General features: G+C 38.0%; 1 protein-coding gene across 6 annotated transcripts in view; it reads right to left on the bottom strand.

The window, feature by feature from the left end:
• Positions 1–21,450, bottom strand: part of CC2D2B (coiled-coil and C2 domain containing 2B) — a 95,766-nt gene that overhangs the window by 13,423 nt on the left and 60,893 nt on the right. For 3 of the 6 annotated variants that reach the window (XR_014826660.1, XR_014826661.1, XR_014826663.1), the window contains 8 exons: positions 20,013–20,113; positions 19,124–19,233; positions 13,730–13,826; positions 8,789–8,887; positions 5,970–6,155; positions 5,630–5,827; positions 3,256–3,345; positions 302–415 (listed from right to left, as the gene is read on the bottom strand). Coding sequence is in view for 1 of the 6 variants with exons in the window: in XM_084994975.1 (XP_084851101.1) it covers positions 302–415; positions 3,256–3,345; positions 5,630–5,827; positions 5,970–6,155; positions 8,789–8,887; positions 13,730–13,826; positions 19,124–19,233; positions 19,993–20,113 (1,015 nt within the window). In the remaining 5 variants the exon portion in view is untranslated. Of the gene's footprint in view, positions 1–301; positions 416–3,255; positions 3,346–5,629; positions 5,828–5,969; positions 6,156–8,788; positions 8,888–13,729; positions 13,827–19,123; positions 19,234–19,992; positions 20,114–21,450 lie in introns of all 6 variants that reach the window. The other 3 variants (XR_014826662.1, XR_014826664.1, XM_084994975.1) reach the window with 2 other exon arrangements.

Genomic DNA, 21,450 nt, shown 5'->3' with positions numbered 1-21,450 from the left:
CACCATTTATCAAGCCTTTCCCATAAAGGTGCTGTTCTCAGTGCCATATATTTACTATGTAACTTAGTAACTCCATGAAGTATTATTTGTACTGCTTTACACAGAAGAAAAACAAAAGGAAGTCATTCTTTACACTGCAGAAGATTGGATGAACCAACATTATCCTAAGTAAATAATTGCTTGTCCATGAAATTTCCTACTTAGCTTGTGAAAAGATGGATACTTGTCATTGAAGTCATATAACTTGCAGCAGAAAGCTAATTCGTTCTTACGCTATTTAAAAATGAAGTCCAACACTTACTTCCAACACTGAGGTTCCTAAGAGGACCAAAGCTTTCTTTCCAAAATACAGAAGGAAATTACAGAGAAGAATGGCATGCTCCTCCTTGGTTCCAATAGCCAAACTGATGCAGCGCTAAGGCAAAACAAAAGCAACAAGGACATAAAGGGGGGGTGGGGAAAGAAAGTTGAGTAATGCACGCCTCCAACAGATTTAAAGCCCTCTACTCCCCTCAGTTTCACACATACATTTTTTGCCAGGTCACTAAGATGACTGAAAAGCTGAAAGCTCTGGCACCTTTTGCCTGATAAAACACTAGGGCATTAGAAAGAGAAAACATTAACTGGGAACATATGGGTCACTTTATTATGGGACAATGAATGTGGATACTGTATAAAGGACCCAATAATTTATCATCCAAAATAGAATATTTTTTTGAGGTCCTGCTGTGGCAGAGTGGGTTAACAGTTCAACTGCTGCAGCTCCAGTCACTGTAGAGGTGCAGGTTCAATCCCTGGCCCCACAGAGTGGGTTAAAGGATCTAATGTTGCCGCAGCTGTGATGTAGGTCACAATTGTGGCTCAGATTCAATCCCTGATCTGGAAACTTCCATATGCCTCGGGTGTGGCCATGAAAAAAGGGGGGGGGGCATTTTTGTTTGGGACAAATGCCCTGGGAAAACAGGGACATAGTGGCTGGCTGTTATTGTAAGGAACCACATCTGACAGGGAATCACACCATGTTTTTGGAGGAAGGGATCCTTTGGTCAATGGAGCTACTCTCTGTCCTGTACCAAGTAAGTGCTTTCAACCCAAAGAGAGAAAGAGAACTGAGTTGGAGCCCAATCAGGAAGAGTGATTGAAACTTCTTCAAATGAAGGAGCCGAACAGCTGGGCTGGGTGTCATCAAATAGAGGATGCCTAAAAAGCAGCTGTACTGCAGCAGGAGAGAAAAAGCACAGCAGAGGTGGCAGACTGATGGTCTGTGACCTAGTTCTGGTCTATAGGTAAGTTTTGTTTGGCACCAAAATGCTTTTGAAAATTGGAAGATCTCATACAAAACTCTGGATTTCTGGCTTCTCTTGAAAAATCAAAAGCTCTAACAACATATATGGGTCCCCATGTTCATAAGGCAATAATCTGTTTTTGCTGAGTAGCCACTACACCATTTAGACAAGGACATGTGCTTTCTATTTCGTTAGTCCCAGAGAAGGGGCTGCGGTGGCCAGAGGTCTTGGGGAGGGGGTGGTGGTCAGAGATCTCAGGAGTTTCTGAAGTGACTATTTACCAGTTAGTATGGAAGCATTTCAATGTTTTAACAACTGGTGTGGCTGCATCAGCACACACTGGCTGAATGTGATGGTGAGGGATGGAGGTAAGGGAGGACGGTAACGTGCCTCTTCTGAAGGAAAAGTGTAGACGGATGAGTGAAAAGCAGAGAAGGAGGGGTCTTCAATGTTAGGCCAAGGAGGCCAACCACTGGATTTCATAAGAGGAGGGAGAATGGATGAGAGTAGGTAACTAACATACTGTATTCCAGGTGCCTATCCTTTCAAAACCCTGTATGACCCAGATGAGGAAACTAAGGTCCAAAGAAGCTAAGTAAGTCATCTTAGGTCACACAGCTATTCAGTGGTTGAAGCAAGACTTGAGCCAAGGTTTGTTTGACTCCAAGACTGCATGTTGGGTAGGAGACAATCTAATGTCACTTGTGACAATCTAATTAGTCATTCACTTATTGGCGCCCCAAGTCCAAAGAGTTCATGTCAATGGGAAGGCATTACCCAGAAGGAATCCTATGCCCGTGGTAACCTCTTAGCCATGGGTATTGCTTGCATGGGAGGGCCCTCAGGAGTTCTAGTGTTTGCCTGAATGGTTATTTTTAGCTATTTAGAAGCCATATTTCAATGTTCTGCAGGACCATAATACCCCTGAACACATTCTTATTAGTTTGAAGAGTCTCAGAAGAGTCTTGGGTTAATGAGACCTCTTTGAGTTTCATCAGATTTGAATCACTGGATCCTGAAGCAAACCACATGCCTGTGTCTCCCTTGTTCCCACTTAGTAGAAGGCAGGGCAGCTGACCTACTAAGTTAGCCCTGTGCCCCCTAAATCCATTTCAGCTCAAATCTAGCCTCTAAAACATTCTAGATAAGTGCCAGGACTAGCAGTCCAGATGGAAAGCGTCCCTCTCTTAGGTTCCCACCACACTGGTATTTTTCATTAAAAATATTTATTGAATGCTTGCTAAATTTGAAGTATGTACAAGTGATGAATACAAAAATAAATAATAAGGTCTGCCTTTTCATTCAAGGAGATTAAACCTGGGATGTATGTGTACCATGTGTGGGTGTAGGGCTAATACATAAGCGACTAAATGTAATTTAACATGAAATGGAAAAAGTACTCTGATTAAGGCTGACAGATTTAGGGGCAGAAAATAGGACACCCAATTCAATCTGAATCTCAGATAAACAAATATTTTCTTTAGTATAAATATGTCCCTACTATTGCAAAGGGCCTGCGTTTTATTTGGCAGCCAGTCTAAAGACAACTTTAATCCAAGTGCCAAAGAAGAGCACTGACTACAAGCTCTTTGTTCAGATGTGGGAAAACCGGGGAAAGCTTCTCCGAAGTGGTGGTATTTGTCCTCGACTTAAGAGTCTGACCACCTCTATAGTGAATAAGCCATATTTCTCTCTGGAGAATGTCATAATAAGGTACTCCAGGAACTTCTATTGCATCAAAGTATTCATGAGCTACTTAAAATTTTAATAAGATTCTTGGTCTTTAAGAATTATTTCAATGTTGTTACAGAGCTGAAAATGATGTATTAAATCATGAAATGCTTTCAAATTTCACAAGGCAAATTATTACAAAATTTTTTAAAGGTGCATAATATTTTTTAAATGTTTCTTAAAAAGAAAAGTAAGTAAGAAATACTATACATTTTAATTATAAAATGTAACTTGTTACCTCTGATGTCATCCATATTTCAAAATCATCATTTTCATCCAGTGTATCAGACACAATAGGAATCAAAGACACAAAGCGAGCAACGAGATCCTAAAATAATATTAACTAACATTTACTGAGGGCATACTATATACCTATTACTGAGTACAGTGCTTTACATGCATTATCATCACATTTAGTGTATCCTACAAAGTACACACTATTTGTTTTATTTTACAAAAGAAGGAATAAGCTTAGAGTGCTGAGATAACCTGCTCAGGGTCACACACTAACACAATATATGGGTCTCTGGGAATGAGCTCAAGTTAGCCTGACTCCAGAGCATGCATGTTAACCATTACATTTCATTGTAATAAATTTAAAAATTTACATATGATACATTACATGTGTACCCTAAAGTATAACTGTTCAAAGTATAACTGCTAAATATTTTTTAAATGATGTTGAATAATAGCAAAAGTTTCATTTGCTTTTAGGTTCAAAATCAGAATCATTTTTATTAATAAAGTCTAGTTATAAATCGCTGCAGCAAAGAAATGGTGATGCAGCCTACTTTTTCAAACAAAAGTTCTATTGTGAATTGTTTCCCCTATAGGGCTGGAGAGAAGGACTCAGCCTAGAGTAGAAAAGAAGAAAGGAATACAAGTAATAAACAATGAGATAACACAGAAAATTCACCAAAATCTTCAGATTTACAACAGCTATCATTCAAGCACTATATGACCTCCTTGCACTGGTCATGTTTCTTACTTCATGCAATTAATTAAACATGGTTCAAAATCCTTGATAAGCAAAGGAGCTAGGATTTATATTTTTTTTAAAAAAAGAGAAGCACTGTCTTTGACAGAAACCTGAGAACATTATTATCTCCTTGGACTTTGGGTGTCAGGAAATAGGCAAGAAGAAGCCCCCCGTAATGGAAGAGCAGGGTGTAGCAAAAGGTGACTAAATTAGCACTTTTTGTTTCAGCTTAAAGAATTCAGGTAAGAACTTCATAATGGAAAGATAATATGTTTCTGAGGAGAGCCAACTGACCCAATCATGCCTGAATAAACAAAAGGTATAAGTGATTTTTCATAGATGCCCTTTAATCAAAGTTTATTTTTTTCTCAAAGGGGAGTCTAGATTTCTGATTTCATATTTTCCTTTCTCAGTGTAGAAGGAGCTATATATACCCTCTTTTGAGTCCATAATGAATATACATAGATGTCTCTTTTGTCAGCTAGTAAATAATAGACATGCGTAAAGCCACATAGGGATGAGATGGGAAGTGTCAGACTGGCAGTTTACAGAGCAAAATATAACATAGTTTCTTCATTCCCAGGTGCAACAAGGTTAGTCCTTAGTAGGACACTAACTCTTTTTTGGGGGTTTTGTTTTGTTTTGTTTTAGGGCCACACCCTTGGCATATGGAAGTTCCTAGGCTAAGGGTCAAATTAGAGCTACAGCTGCTGGCCTATGCAACAGCCACAGCACAGAGGGATCCGAGCAGCATCTGTGACCTGCACGACAGCTCACAGCAATGCTGGATCCCAGACCCACTAAACGAGGCCGGGGATCAAACCCGCAACCTCATGGATACTAGTCAGATTCATTTCCACTGCGCCACAATGGGAACTCCAAAACACTTTTTATTTTTCCTGGAAGTCAAAGGATTTTTTTCTGTGTCATTTTTCAAAGTGTAGCTTTTTATTTTTCCTGGAAGTCAAAGGAATTTTTCTGTGTCATTTTTCAAAGTGAGAGTTGTGAAGCTGGTGTGATCAAATAAAATGCTGTGGTAGCAGTGACTCTGGCACAAGGGGAGAAGTGAAAGGGATCAGAAAGAAAGGTGTTCTTCCATCTGGCCCTCAGAAGAACACCCCCAACACAGATGACTTCTCTCTCAGGGAACTGTCTTTGAAGGCAAAGCAATTTTAATAAAAAGTTACACTCAAAGTCAATATAAAAAGGTACGCGAGTGAGTTCTTATTGTGGCTCAGCAGCACTAGTACTCATGGATACTCGACTAGTATCCATGAGGATGTGGGTTTGATCTCTGGCCTTGCTCAGTGGGTTAAGGAACCGGCATTGCAGTGAGTTGCAGTGTAGGTTGCAGACATGGCTTGGATCCCGAGTTGCTGTGCCTGACAGGGCCGATTCAACCCCTAGCCTGCAAACTTCCATATGCTGCAGGAGCAGCCCTAAAAAGCCAAAAAAAGTATACAGGTTAAAAAATATATAAATATAAATTTGGAGTGATCAAAATTTACTGTGGTGATGGTTGCACAACTCTATGTACAGACCCAAGACCACTGAATACTATACTTCAGATGGGCAAATTATATGACACGTGAATTATAATCTCAATAAAACTACTAAAATAAATATAACTTACAAGTGTTGCATTAGAATCATGAAGAAATAGATCCAGGAGTTGTTGAGGTGGATTCAATGCCTTGATATACCTTGTTACTAAGATCTGTATCCCTTCATCATTAAAAACAGTAGTTGTGATTCTTCGTTTAGGAAATAATGCCTTACAGTTTTTTTTAAAAATCTGTGCTCTCTCCAAAACATCTGTGTGATCTGAAAACTAGAATCAAGTTTAAAATGTTTCAACTTTGTACCATTTTGTTCCCACAGGAAAATATCAAGAACCAAAGTTCATTTTTGCCAGCTCTGAAATTTACACTTCTTTGATAGTATATATAAAAATAACCCAGTGTAAAACCTACCTTGTCTAGTTCTGGATTACAGATGGTATATGATATTTGAGGTTCAATGGTAGCAAAAATATTTAAGAAGGTACATTCTTTTAAATTCTGTCCATTACAATCTTCTCTAGGAGACACGTAAGTAGTCTTACTCCAAGTATACCCAAGCAAAACTGGAGGAATATTTACTTGAAATGTTCCACTAATCTGAAAGAGTATATCAATAAAACAGATTCTGCATGATGAAAATAAACATCAGTCAAATACAGTATAGCTCAACTCAGTCTTCTCCATTGCAGGAAACAGGCTTGCATGGGTTCATACTGGTCCTACTCATAGGTACCTGCACAGGGATGACAAGATTCTCTCCATGATCATGGACAACCCTGACACCCTGGGCCCCTGTCTAAAATGCAGTGAGTAGAGAGGGCAGCAGTACGAAAGGGATGGAATGAGGAAGCAAGTTATGTACCAGACTGATAAAAGTTCTTAGAAAATCTAATTTAGGCTCAAAGAAAATACTTAAAGACCATGTCACATTTTGCATTTGGTCTGGAAAGTGAATAAAAAATGTACCAGCAGGAAGGACGACCCACAGTCCATAGGAGGAGGGATCATGTGCGTGCGTGCATGCGTGTGTGTGGGGGGGGGGGGAGGAGATAATTTATTACAATAACTAATAATAATGGTAGCTAATAGTTATGGAGCACTTACTGTGTGCAAGACATTCTGCCAAGTGCTTGATATAGCTCATATTATTCAGTGAGGTAGATACTGCCCTTACCTCCATTTTATAAATAAGGAAACTGGGGCTCAGAGAATGTAAGTAATGTGTGCAAGATCACACGACAAATGAGTAGTAGAGCCGGGATTACAACCCAGGTTTGCCCACCTTTGAAGCTCACACTCTTAATCTCTCTACCCTAGAGTCTGGCCTGAGACTAAGAAATATCTGCAGGGGAGTTCCCGTCGTGGCGCAGTGGTTAACGAATCCGACTAGGAACCATGAGGTTGAGGGTTCGATCCCTGGCCATGCTCAGTGGGTTAACGATCCGGCGTTGCCGTGAGCTGTGGTGTAGGTTGCAGACGCGGGTCAGATCCTGCGTTGCTGTGGCTCTGGTGTAGGCCGGTGGCTACAGCTCCGATTGGACCCTTAGCCTGGGAACCTCCATATGCCGCGGGAGTGGCCCAAAGAAATAGCAAAAAGACAAAAAAAAAAAAAAAAAAAAAAAAAGAAATATCTGCAGGGATTACAAATGTAGGAAGCCCTATACCTCCAACAATTTACAATCTCCATTGCTCTTTTTTTTTTTCTTCCTTTTTGTTTTTTTTTAGGTCCACACCTGTGGCATATGAAGGTTCCCAGGCTAGGAGTCCAATCAGAGCTGTAGCTCCTGGCCTACACCACAGCCACAGCAATGCCAGATCCTTAACCCACGAAGCGAGGCCAGGAATTGAACCCAAGTCCTCATGGATACCAGTCGAGTTCGTTAACCACCAAGCCACGACGGGAACTCCAAAGTCTCCATTGCTCTTTATTTGCAACACTTGCATTGGCAACAAGTTCCCTCATGATATCCTGTGATTGCCTATTATGCAGATGTTTCTATTCTCCTTCATATCCATTCTCTTCTCCTTACCAACAATTTAGGTGGCAGCATGACAGCTATTTAGTGACCGAGTCGCATAAGTAAAATGCAAGAAGTCTGCTAGGTTTTCTGGCGAAGTATCTGTTTTCTTGACATAAGCACTGCCCCTTCCTGCTTCACTGCACTTCCTATCTGCAATAGGAACATGAGGCTGGAGGTGCAGATCACATAACAAGGACAGTGGAACAGAAAGACAAAAGTTGCTTGGATCCTTGATGATATTTTTGTGCAACTAAGCAACTACACTGGCATCTAGATTTCCTTTGAGGTGAGATAGATAAACAGATTGTTTACACCAGCCACTGTTAGGTTTTCTATTCATACAAGTGAATGCAGTACTAACTGATACCCACATAATTCCTTCCGAGTTAAATGACAGTGTGCTTGACAAACGCATCTTTTGGAACTTGATCCAGAAGTATCTTCTCTGTAAATATTTCCTTGTCCTTTTATTCTCCTCCTCATTCCTCTCTTACCTACCCCAAGTACTCCTTGGAACACCCTTTCACTTTCCCCTCCAAACCAGGAAGAGCAAGGCATTCCTCACTCTATGTTCTGCTAGTACCTCTCACACACCCTCTCTCTCAAAGCCCACCAGCACTACCATTTGTACTGAAATGTTTCTCTGTACAGTAAACTCATCGAGGTAAGAAATTCATTACTGGATCATTCAAATCTGTATCTCTGCAAGTAAGTAACACGGCTCCAAATGGAGTCTAGACTGGGATTTTTATATTTTGCTGGTCATGTAGGCATATTCTTGCTGAAAAACCCAACTGCAGAACCCTCTGGGGGTATCAAAGACACAGGGGCTAACCATTAGTCTCACCATTGTCAATAAACGATGTTTGAGGAGCGTCATTAATCAGAATATTTGGGAATCTGGTCCTATAAAACTATTCTAAGCAAATATGAATGTTGCTTTAAGACCTAAGGTTAGCTGTCATATTCTTCATCCATGAATGCTCTAACAATACCCAAAATAAATCTTTGGGTGTCTCTTGTTCTAAAGACAGCTAAAATCTTCAAATACTCACTATCCAGGAAACACTTAATACAGGATCATTTTGACTTAACCTATCAACCTTACCAGTAATAAAAATAATTACTGTTGTTTTGACTAACAGTAATTGTTTTTATTAGCCAGAGATAACAATTTAGAATAATTAGCAAAGGATCACTTTCTATTACCTCAGATTGTTGCAGGAGAGCAGAGAAAGGGAAGACAATGGATCCAAGCCAATTCTTTCTTATATATGAATGACCACTGCAGCTCTTGGAACAGTAATCCTATTAAAATAATTTTTCTATTACTCACTCTATATCATGAGATGAATAGTAAATAATATTACACAAACTTGTAGGTAAGGATAAAAAATTGCTTTCTTTTTAAAAATAAATCAAAGAGTAATAGAAAAGATTTTTCTCACTTTTTAACTTATTTAAAAGACAATTAAATATTTAAAGCAATAATAATGACCTGTTGTGGAGTTTACGACACGTGTAAGGAAAATTATAATAACACTAACACAAAGCATAGGAGGAGAAATGGATGTTTTGTAATATTCTGTTCTTACAGTATATGTGAAGTGGCATAATATTATATAAAGATAGCCTGTGATAAATTAAAGAATATATCATAAAACCTAGAGCTGTGATTAAGAAGTAAAAGAAGACTACCTAATTAAGCCAAGAATGGAAATAAATAGAATCAAAAAGTACTCTATTAATAAAAAAACGGGAGAAAAAAGAACAAAGAACAGATAGGATAAGCAGAAAACAAATAGAAAGATGGAACCCAATGAAGTCAATAATTAAATAAAAATGTAAGTAGCCATTCATTAAAATGTGGAGATTGTTACACTGAGTAAAAAAAATAAGACCCAACTATATGTTCTCTAAAGTAAACTCACTTTACATATAAAGACACAGGTTAAAGAAAAAAAATAAGAAAAAGATATATCACTCCCTCTCTTCTTCTATTAGATATAAACACTAATTAAAAGAAAGCTGGAATAACGGTATTTCTAACATATAAAGTAGATTAAGAACAAGAAATATAACCAGGATTAAAGAAGAATATTTCATAATGATAAAAGAATCAATTCATGAAGAAGAAATACAGTCTTAAAAGCATAAGCCCCTAATGAGCAAAAACAGAGCTGACACCAAAAGCAAGTTGATAAATTTGACTTCATCAAAGTTTAAAACTTTGCTCTTCAAAAGGCAATGTTAAAAAAATGAAGGCACGGGAGTTCCCACTGTGGCATGGCATATTAAGATGGAGCATTGTCTCTGTGGCAACACAGGTCTGATTCCCCAGCCCAGTGCAGTGGGTTAAGGATTCGGCAGGTCACAGATGTGGCTTCAATTCACCCCTGGCCTGATAACTGTCATATGTTGTGGGTGCAGTCAAAAAAAAAAAAAAGAAGAAGAAGAAGAAGAGACAAGCTATGTACTGGGAGAAAATATTTCTAAGTCATATATCTGATAAAGGATTTGTATACTGAATATATAAACTATATAAAAATGGTATAATCACTTTGGCAAAACAGTTTAGCAGTTTCTTAAATATCCACTTACCATATGATCCAGCATTTCACTTGTTTGTATTTACCCAAGAAAGATTAAACCACTGGTCTATACAAAGACTTAAACACAAATGCTAATGAATAGATTAAGAAGATGTGGTACATATACACATAGAATAGAATACTACTCAGCCATAAAAAAGAATAAAATAATGCCATTTGCAGCAACATGGATGGAACTAGAGATTCTCTTACTAAGTGAAGGAAGTCAGAAAGAGAAAGACAAATACCATATGATATCATTTATATCTGGAATCTAATACATGGCACAAATGAACCTTTCCACAGAAAAGAAAACCATGGACTTGGAGAACAGAATTGTGGTTGCCAAGGGGGAGGTGGAGGGAGTGGGTGGGACTGGGAATTTGGGGTTAATAGATGCAAACTATTGCCTTTGAAATGGGTAAGCAATGAGATCCTGCTGTATAGCACTGGGAACTATATCTGGTCACTTATGATGGAACATGATAATATGAGAAAAAAGAATGTATATATGTATGTGTGACTGGATCACCTTGCTGTACAGTAGAAAATTGACAGAACACTGTAAACAGCTATGATGGAAAAAATAAAAATCATTTTAAAAATTTAAAAAAAACCCACAAATGCTCATAGAAGCTTTATTTATAATAGCCTCCCCCAAAGAAAACCCAAATGTCCATCAACAGGTGAATATTTAAACATACAACAGAATGTATGTTTATCAGCAGAATACCACTACACAATTAAAAAGTAATGAACTATCTGATAAATATAACAACAGATGAATTTCAATAATTTTTCTGAATGAAGACAGATCAAGTGGGGAAAAGTACATACTGTATGATGCCATTTGTATAAAATTCTAGAAAATGGAAACTGTAGTGACAGCAGATCAATGGTTGCCTGAGGTGGGAGGCAAGAAGGGAAGGATGGAGGTATTCTAACAGCTTATTGTGGTTTTCCACACACCCTATCTTGCTTTCTGCAATTTTTTTTTTCTTTTTAAGGTTGCACCCGTGGCATATGGAGGTTCCCAGGTTGGCGGTCGAATCGGAGCTGGAGCTGTTGACCTACGCCTGAGCCACAGTAATGACAATCCAAGCCGGGTCTGTGACCTACAGCACAGCTCACTGCAACACCAGATCCTTAACCCACTGAGTGAGACCAGGGATTGAACCCTAAACTCATGTTTTCTAGTCAGATTCCTTTCCACTGTGCCACAACAGGAGCTCCCTCTGCTTCCCTTTTTCCCTTTCCACCCTCCACTTTTCCCTTGCTGTCATAATTATGGATCATGTAGGCTTACTGCCAGGAAACAATGGCATCTATTAGGTTGCCAACGCCCATTTCTTGACTAAGAAAATTCCTCTTATGGTTCACTTACAGATAGCACAGGTTACAAATGTAAAAACCTTGCAAAAGAAAATGCAATATATTCTGGCTCCCATTTTTATCTGATATTTCTCTTTTTTTCCCCATGGCATGCAGAGGTTCCTGAGCAACAGACTGAACCCAAGCTACAGGAGGGATAATACCAAATCCTTAACTACTAGGCCACCAGGGAACTCCCTCTCTTCTTCTAAGAAGAATAAATGCAAAGGAGTCCAGGGTCATAACAGACAATGTTGACGTTCTAATGATCATATGCAACAGTTAATAAATATCAAGAAAGCCAAGGTATTCAATTTCTAAGCACTGGAAACTGCTGTTTACCTGAATCTGGGGAAGGACCGAAGTTGAAAAAAGCTGCCCATACCCCTGATGCCTGCTTTCAGTTCATAACCACTGTCTTCGCATATCTGGAGTCCTTATAACTCTGCAAATTGAGAAATTATCCCTTCTGCTTATCAGGGAATACTTTTAAATCTGGAGGCTGACTAGCAACAGCAGAGCCAAGGTGGACTGGGTTGTTCTAATCTAAAGGGTAACAGGGGTACTTGGGTAACTTTTTTAGTAATTAAATTCTTGGACTTCTGACTGATATGATATCCACCACATTAATCTTTCCATCCCAGGTCCCAGGGATGCTTCAGGCTTCCTAGATATACCTTGTCTCGGCCTGTAGATTATATCTGAACTGGAGTTCACTCTTAATTTGGTTCCCTATGCATTCTCTCTGAGAAGCAATGAAAGAAGTTTATTTTAAGGTCACCAATATGAACTATATATGAAACAATCAATAAGGACTCTATTAATATAGGAACTATTTATAGAAAATGATAAGAACAAGACAATATTGTGTTATAATATGCAACACATTGGCCAGTCACTTGGTTGGTTAAATGGTTGAAGGTGGGTTCCTGCTGTGATTGCTTTGGCCCCTAATGATTAGGGCTTCTAAATAAACCTGAGATATTTGTTAAATGTGTTGTATCTCTAACATCCTGCAAATCAAAAGAATCCCTTCAATGCCCAAAGACAGAGCAGACTGAGAGCCCTAAGGGTTGTGCTTCCATCAATGCTGCAGTAGTGGCCACGGAGCAAAGTGGAGTCTGGGTAGGACAAAGAGGGTGGGCTTTGCTCTGAACTCACAATAAAACAGACAAACTAGTCTTATGCTTTCATTCCTTTTTTGTGTTGAAATGTATAAATACATTTCTATGTCACCCCCTTCCAAAGAGCATTTGTATACTTTTTGCTCTTCAAAGACAGAAATAACAAATATTTGAAGTACTAGAAAAAATTCCTTAATATTTGTCCTGGAATATGATTTCTTTGTGTGCAACTCAGCTTGTCCAATAGACTTCCTATCTTGTTATTGGGAATAACACCTTTGTATGTTAATTGTCAACTATTATGGTGGGACCAATGGCTTGATGAAATGAACTGTGGACTAGGGTCCAAAGATACAAAGAAATCTCAAATACGATTCTAAGGGGAGGCTGCCTTTGTAGGGAAGGGTTTCTTTTTACATAAATTAAAATGTATTCCTACATTTCAGTAAACACTGTAAAAGATCTTAATATATATACTTTTATACAGCAAAATGTATGAGTAAATATGTTCAGTAAAGCAAACTTTGAAAATGTTAAAGCTTGGTTACCAGGAAGTTCACTTAAATGCAGTGTTCAACTGCAGATTAGCCCTTCTCCTATATGTGGTTTATGATCTCTATTCATTTTTAACTGACTTTTCATATGTCTGATTTTACTTCAAGTTGCCCCATATCCTTTCAAGAAAATGTTGGAAATAGATATTGCATCTAAAAGTAAATTCACAGAAGTTCCCATCGTGGCACAGTGGAAATGAATCCAACTAGGAACCATGAGGTTGCGGGTTCAATCCCTGGCCTTGATCAGTGGGCTAAGGATCTGGTATTGCCGTGAGCTTGGTGTAGGTCACAGACGTGGCTTGGAGCCTGTGTTGCTGTAGCTGTGATGTAGGTTGGTGGCTAAAGCTCCAATTCAGGCCCTAGCCTGGGAACCTCCATATGTGTGGGTGCAGCCCTAAAAAGGAAAAAAAATATAAATAAATAAATGTTAATTTACAAATAGTTAATAGACTTCATTCAGTGTGAACTTAGAATTATTTCAATATTATTATAATTATTCTACTTTACCTCATGTTTTTCAATAATCATTTCATCGAAAATGTTGATATATATATTATCTTTTATTTTAGATAAGTTTGAGAAGTTATAATCATGTCCTGGTAAGCTGTAAATAAGAAAAACATATTTAAGTGCTCAATTGATTTTATAAGACTGTTATTCATAAAGGACTATAAATTTACCTGCGTTCTTTTCTTTTACAGAGTGTAAGCTAAGAAAAGCCATGTGCTTTCAAGACAACTGCTATCTTTCATTAAAGCCAGTATATATTTTAAATGTATCTTCTCTCTCTCTCTCAAGGTAATTTGTATGAAAAATAAAGACAGAAATGTCAAGTAGAAAGGCTTTCGCTACAGCCATCCACTGTGAACAAATTATCTGGAGTATGGTACATTATGGCTTTCCAACTGCTAGTTTCTGTTACTTCACACATAGAGTTAAACTGCTCTCATGCACTCAGCTAAAAGATATGACTGTTTTAACCATGGAGCTTATTCTCTTTCCCACATTTATTTTCACCAACCAGAAACTGGGACAGTGGAGTGTATTTAATTTTGCAAGCTGTCTGCTGATAGCTTATTTGATTGGATACATTTTTAGAGGTGGCTGAAAGCAGAGCGTAACATATGTATTCTCAGCTCCAGCTCACACATCAAATTTCAATCAAACTCAGACAAGTTGAGTAACTGGCTCAGGATAGCACTACCAGCAAATGATTAGAGTCCTAATCTGAACCCGTTTCTGACTGTCTCTAAAGGCCAGGTCCTTTTCCCTACACCAGCTGTCATTAATACTACTTGTTAAGGTTTGTTGCTTAAGGAAACATCTACTATGTCAAAGGATCTTCAACAATTTCAATAGCTTTCTGAGACGCACTAACAGTGATGACTGAAAAATTTTAGTTGAATTTGAAGAATAATTTTAAGGTGAAGATTCCTTATCTAAGTGATAAGCTAACTTCCCTACACTGCTCCCTTCAAGAATTCCCTTTCATGTTGCAAAGGCCTAAGACAGGACAGGGAGGCAATGTATACACACAATACTATGCTAGCAGGAGCACTAATGACTGTCAAACTGAAGATATTTTTGAGTGTGTCAGCTTGCTAAATCCCTTAAATCACTCAAGTCCTGCATTATCTTTCATTTTGCATTCTACTCTTAACTTTCCTCAAATTTCACCACAATTTCTTCTCCAAAGTAGAGCTCACAAGGATAGTTACTATTTACTATTTATTATTACTATCCTATTTACATATGACTTTATTCACTAAAATATTATGTGCAGAAGGGAATAGAGCTCTTGTATCTATGACACTGAAAAGTGATAGCTGGCGTTCCCATTGTAGCTCATTGGTTAGCAAACCTGACTAGTATCCACGAGGGCAGGGATTTGATCCCTGGCCTCGCTCAGTGAGTTAAGGCTCTGGTGTTGCCGTGAGCTGAGGTATAGGTCGAAGATGCGGCTCGGATCCCGAGTTGCTGTGGCTGCAGTGAAGGCTGGCAGCTACAGCTTGGATTCGACCCCTAGCCTGGGAACCTCCATATGCCATGAGTGCAGCCCTAAAAAAAAAGACAAAATTAAACAGTCAAGAAGCACATGATCTGCCGAAATTGAGGGAGCTGAACAAGCTTGGTAGGAGAAGGGGGTGAGGGCACTAGGACAAGAGAAAGACTTTGATAATGGATGTAGCTGACAGTTCCTTATATTCCTTTGACTCAAGTCAGGGCTAAAGATGTACAGGATGTGACAACTGAAAACTGCTAACTGAGTTTAGAGAACAATTTTAAGTTCTATATTTCAACTTTATCTTGATCAGTGCACTTTATTTTGAATTACAGAAACCTATTTATACAGCTTTAGCATCATATATGAATCGTGAGAAAGAACAAAGCTGGAGATCCAATTTCCTGATTTCAAAATACATATATTACAAAGTTACAGTACAAAGCAGTGTGGTATTGGCATAAAGACAGACATATAGACCAATGGTACAGAATAGAGAGCATGGCTATAAATCCCTGCACCTATACCAGGTCAACTGGTCTTTGACAAGGGTGCCAAGAGTACACAACTCGTTTGTTGAGTCCCTTTAATAAATGGTGTTGCTAAAAATATCTATGTGCAAAAGAATCAGACTGGATCTTTATTTTACACCATACACAAATTCAAAATGGATTTAAGATTTAAGCTGTAAGACTTGAACCTGTAAAGCTCCTAGAAGAGAGCATAAGGGAAAAGCTTCACGACATTGTTTGTAGCAGTAATTTCATGGATATGATACCAAAGCACAAGCAACAAAAGCAAAAATTAAAAAGCGAATCTACATCAAGCTCTAAGGCTTATGCACAGCAAAGAAAATAATTGACAGAGTACAAAGGAAACTATGGAATGGGAGAAAATATTTGCAAATCATATCTATTATAAGGGGGTCAACTGTCAAGTATATAAAGAACTCATATAACTCAATAGTACAAAAAATCTATTAATCTGATTTTAAAATGCGCTAAAATTTTAATAGACATTTTCCAGAAATGACATACAAATAGCCAACAAACACATAAGAAAATGCTAAAAACTGCTAATAAATAAAATGCTCACTAATAATTAGGGAAATGCAATCAAAACTACAGTAAGATATCACTTCACATCTGTCATGATGGCTATTATAAAATAACAAGTGTTGGTGAAGTTGTGGAAAACTGGAACCTCTGCGCACTGTTGGCGGGAATGCAAAATGGTGCAGCTGTTATGGAAAAAAGCAGGCAGGTTCCTCAAAAAATTAAAAATAGAACTATCATATAATCCACCAATCCCATTTCTAGGTATTTATCCAAAAGAACTGAATCAGAATCTCAAAGACATATTATCACTCCTATCTTTATTGCAGCACTATTCAAAACAGTCAGGTTATAGAGGCATCCTAAATGTTTGTTGACAGATGAAGGACCTGAGAAAATGGGGTACACACACAAAATGGAATACTGCTCCCCCTTAAAAAAAAGAAGGAAATTCTGTAATATGTGACAATATAGATGAACACTGAGGACATTATACTAAATGAAATAAACCAGTCACGGAAAGACTGCATGATTCCACCTATATGTGGCATCTAAAATAGTCAAGTGCATAGAATCAAAGAGCAGAATAGTGGTTGCCAGGGACTGGGGGAAGGGAGAAATGGGGAGTTACTAATCAATAGGCATAAAGTTTCAGGGAAGTAAGATGGATGAACTCTAGAGATCTGTTGTAAAACCTTCCACCTACATTCAATGATAATATGTTTCACACTTAAAAATTTGTTAACAGGGTAGATGTCATGTTAAGTGTTTTTTCCACAGTAAAAAAATCAGTAAACTTTGGGTAAGGCAAACTACCCTCTGCAATACTGGCTCACATGACTGTAGGGGAAAGAAAGTCCAAAGTCTGCAGGTAAGCTGGCAGGCTGGAAGCCCAAGGAAGAGCTGCAGTTAAGTCTGAAGAGTTTCCTCTTTCTAGGCTGGGTATGTCTTTTTTCTATTAACCCTTCAATGGATTGGATGAGGCCCACTCCTATTACAGAGGGTGAGAGAGTCAGACAGACACACACACAACCTATTGGTCCTGTTTTTCTGGAGAACCCTGACATGTAATGACACTCTGGAAAAGGTGAAACTATGATGATGGTAAAAGGATCAGTGGTTGCCTGAGGTTCCAGGGGAAGGATTAAAGGATGAATAGGTGAAGCACAGGGCATTTTAAGAGCAGTGAAGCTCTGCTTTATGATACTGGAGTGGTGGATGCATGTCATTATACATTTGTCAAAAAACTTACAGAATACAACATTACAACATAAAGAGTGAATTCTATTTAAATTGTGGACTTTGGTTGATAATGTGTCAACACTGGTCCATTGATTGTAACAAATGTACCACCTGGCACTACCACCTGGCACTGAGGGAGGCTGTGCATGTGTGTGTTGTAGGGAGGGCATATATAAGAACTCTGCAATTTCTGCTCAATTTTACTATGAACTTGAAACTACACTAAAAAATAAAGTCTATGGATTTGCTTAAAATGAAAAAAAAAAAAAAACTCAATCTCATTAGAAATCTGGGAACGTAAATTAAACTACAATGAGAATATTAATTTAGATCCATTGCATTAGAAACATTAATTTAAAAAATACAAATATTATTAAAGATGTGACACAATAGGAACTTTTATATTGCTGTTGCAAGTGTACATTGGTACAATCATTTTAGAAAAAAGTCTGGCATTAGCTAGTAAAGCTGAAGCAATTCACTTCCGTATATAGACCCTAGAGTAGAGGTTCTCAAAGGTCCCCTGACTAGCTGCATCGGTAACACCTGGAAACTTGTTAGAAATGGAAATATGGGAGTTCCTATTGTGGTGCAGCAAAAATGAATCTCACTAGCACCCATTGAGGATCCTGGCCTTGCTCAGTGGGTTATGGATCCAGAGCTGCCGTGAGCTGTGGTGTAGGTCACAGACGCAGGTCAGACCAGGCGTTGCTGTGGCTGTGGCTCCAATGTGACCCCTAGCTTGGGACCTCTCATATGCCACGGGTGCGGCCCTAAAAAGAAAAAAAAAATTAAAATTAAAAAAAAGAAATGGCATTATGTATCAGGCCCTACCCCAGAGTGACTGAATTAGAAACTACGCAGTTGGACCCAGCAATACGTTTTAAGAAGCCATATAGGTGATTCCAGAGCACAAAATAGTTTGAGAACTACTGTCTTAAAAAGAAACTCTTACATGTGTGTTCCAAATGACAAGAATGTTTAGAGCAATACTATTTGCAATAGTAAAACATTAAAATCAGGCAAATGTACATAAAAAAGATAAAGGATGAATAAATTACATCATTTTAATACAGTGGAATACTCTATAGAAGTGAGAAGGAAGGAAGGAGTTACAAGTATGAATATGGATGAATCTCTCAAATAATTAAGAGTAAAGAAGACTGTAAAAGATGATTCAATTTATACAAAGTTAAAAATATACATAAATAAAACACAGTTAAAGATAAATACCTATGATGTAGAACCATAAAGAAAGAGAGGGAATGATAAACACAAATTCATGGTTATTACCCCTCGGTGGCGGGGCAAGAAAGGGGATACAATTAGGTATTGGCACAGTGGGGCCTTCAAAGATATTGGCAATATTCTATTTTTTAAAGCTAGATGGTAGATAACACAGGTATTCATTTTAGGATCTTTTCTCAGAACTTACATTTACATATAAATTATATATATATTAATATCTATGTAAGAAATATTTCATAATTTAAAACTTAAAAATTAAGCCCATTTTCAATATTATTTTCAATAAATGGCTCAATAAAATAATTTTATTATTGCTCTGTTTTAAAAGCTGAGGAAAAGTGGACTCCAACTTACATAAAATCTACTGTAATTTCTTCATTCCAGCATGGATGAGATCCACTTGCAACACTAGTTTGGTATACGGTGTGCTGAAAGGACACTTCCACAAAAGGGCGCACAGCATCCTAAAACACATAATAGACACTGACTAGATGTTGGTAATACTGTATATAGTTGATAAAAGGTAGAAATTAGTTACTGGCTGACAACTGGATGGCTTACTTTTTCAAGTTTTCCAAAAAACCATTATTCACTCACTCATTCATTTAATAAACATTTCTTCATCCTATTCAATATCAGGCACTACTTTGCTAGGATCCAAAGATAAATGGAAATCCTTAGGATTTTTATCTTAAGTCTATCAGGGGAAAATAAACAGGTAAACAAATAAGTGTGAGAAATAAAAGAAATATACTCAAGGTGTAAGAGTTAGCCAGGAGAGGGAACAGTTAACTTTCTGAGGTGAGGACAAGGAGAAATTCACAGAAGAAACGCTGCTTGGACATGAGCTTTGAGACATTAAATCACAGTTCGTGCGGCCAATAACATGGAATGGCCACTCCAGGCAGAGGAAAGGGCGTGTATAGAGGCCTTCTAGAACAAGCAGTAGTATGCTGTGATACTGCTGTGGGTGCAGGGAAATGTGGCTGACTGACAGGTAAGAACCAGATCATTATGAACTTCTGCAGCCATTCTCAGGTGCTTGCACAACCTTATTCTATAGATCCTGAGAGCAGGGGAGCAGGGAATGAAATGTCAGAATTACATTTTATAAAGCGCAGCTTCACCGTGTTATGGAGGGTAAACTAGAAGCCCAAGAGATCAGAGATTTGAGTCCAATTAGAGGCAAGTTGCAACTCAGGGAAAACAAGATCAAAATGCACTTTATAGAAGCGGTAAATACTTATCTCATTTAAGATCTCATCTGAGGCTACTGATTTGATTGTTTCTTTATGTCTGATGCGAGGCATGGACGATACCAAGTAAGTAGGCATTTTCAAGGTTCTTCAGGAGAAACAATATAGAGAGATACAATTTAAGCAATTTTAGTATTAGTTTTGGTAGAAGTAGGTGGGTTTTTGCTTCTGCTTGTAGAGATAAGAGAGAAGATAAGATAAGAGATAAGAGTGCTCTGGATCTTCATATTACAGGTGGTTAGAGAGAAACATTTTGTAGTTGCCACTCTGAAAGGGTAGTTCCTAAATGCTGAACTGTGGATTGGAAACAGTCTACGATAAAGCGTTCACTGATCCTCAGCAAAAGGAGAATAATAAGGCAAGTCATATTTTGAGACTGTGTTCTTCTTATTTTTGGTATTACAATATTCTTTATTTTATAAGCTGACTATTATAGAAAATGGTAGTAATTTTATAATGTATTTATTTCACAAACAGCCTTGAAATATATATTTGTTTTGAAGATATCAATTCCATCATAAATTGCACTGTATAAAAGAGAGGTACCTTTAAGAGATTTTAATTATAAATTAGTAGCTAGTAAGTGAAATATGTTTTTCATATGTAGAGTACACAGGATGTGGTAAACATAAAATAAGCAAGTAGAGCACATGTGTTAAACGTAGACAGAGAGGGATACCCAATATTCCTAAGGTACCTGAGGACTATATATTCATAATATATAAATTATACAAGAGACTAAATACATGAGACATTCGATATTCAGGATACACTAAATATTCATGAGCATTTAACATCCAAGCCTTAATTTGGCCATTCTGATCCCACATATCCTCTGCCCAGAAACACAAATAAAATCCACTGCAGAAGAGATGGGTGAGATCTGATTTTTGCAGAAGTCACCTAATATGTCAAGTCCAAAACAGAGCCTCTCTCTCCAGTATTCTACTTCCAATACTGTGAGGGGACAGTGGCTGAGAACAGTGCAGATGCTAATAGTAGCTTAACAAATTTTCACAATAGGGAATTAGGACAGAAGGCATTTATTTGATATGGCACCCCAAAACACACCTGTGAAAGTCACTCTGGGCATCTTAAACTTCTGAAAACCTTTAATGCATAGCAAGAACAGTACGTTTGGCTATCCAGATGAAGATTTCAACTTTCACTGAGTATGGAGTATTAATAAAGTGCAAAGTTTTACTAGGGGGACAGTATAGAAATTTACATTTAAGACAGATCTTCTGGAGGGTTCCTGCTGTGGCTCAGCGGTAACGAAACTGACTAGAATCCATGAGGATGCAGTTTTGATCCTTGCCCTTGGTAAGTGGGTTAAGCATTTCGGTGAGCTGTGGTGTACATCACAGACACAGTTTGGATCTTGTATTGCTGGGCTGTGGTGTAGGCTGGCAGCTACAGCTCTGA

This window comes from Sus scrofa, chromosome 14, assembly GCF_054392235.1.
Source record: "Sus scrofa isolate SSC_HxYL_T2T_F1_AM1 chromosome 14, Sscrofa_HxYL_maternal_Yorkshire_Landrace_v2.0, whole genome shotgun sequence".
NCBI lineage: Eukaryota > Metazoa > Chordata > Mammalia > Artiodactyla > Suidae > Sus > Sus scrofa.
The sequence above is the reverse complement of the archived record's forward strand: the minus strand, read 5'-3'. Positions and strand labels throughout refer to the sequence as shown.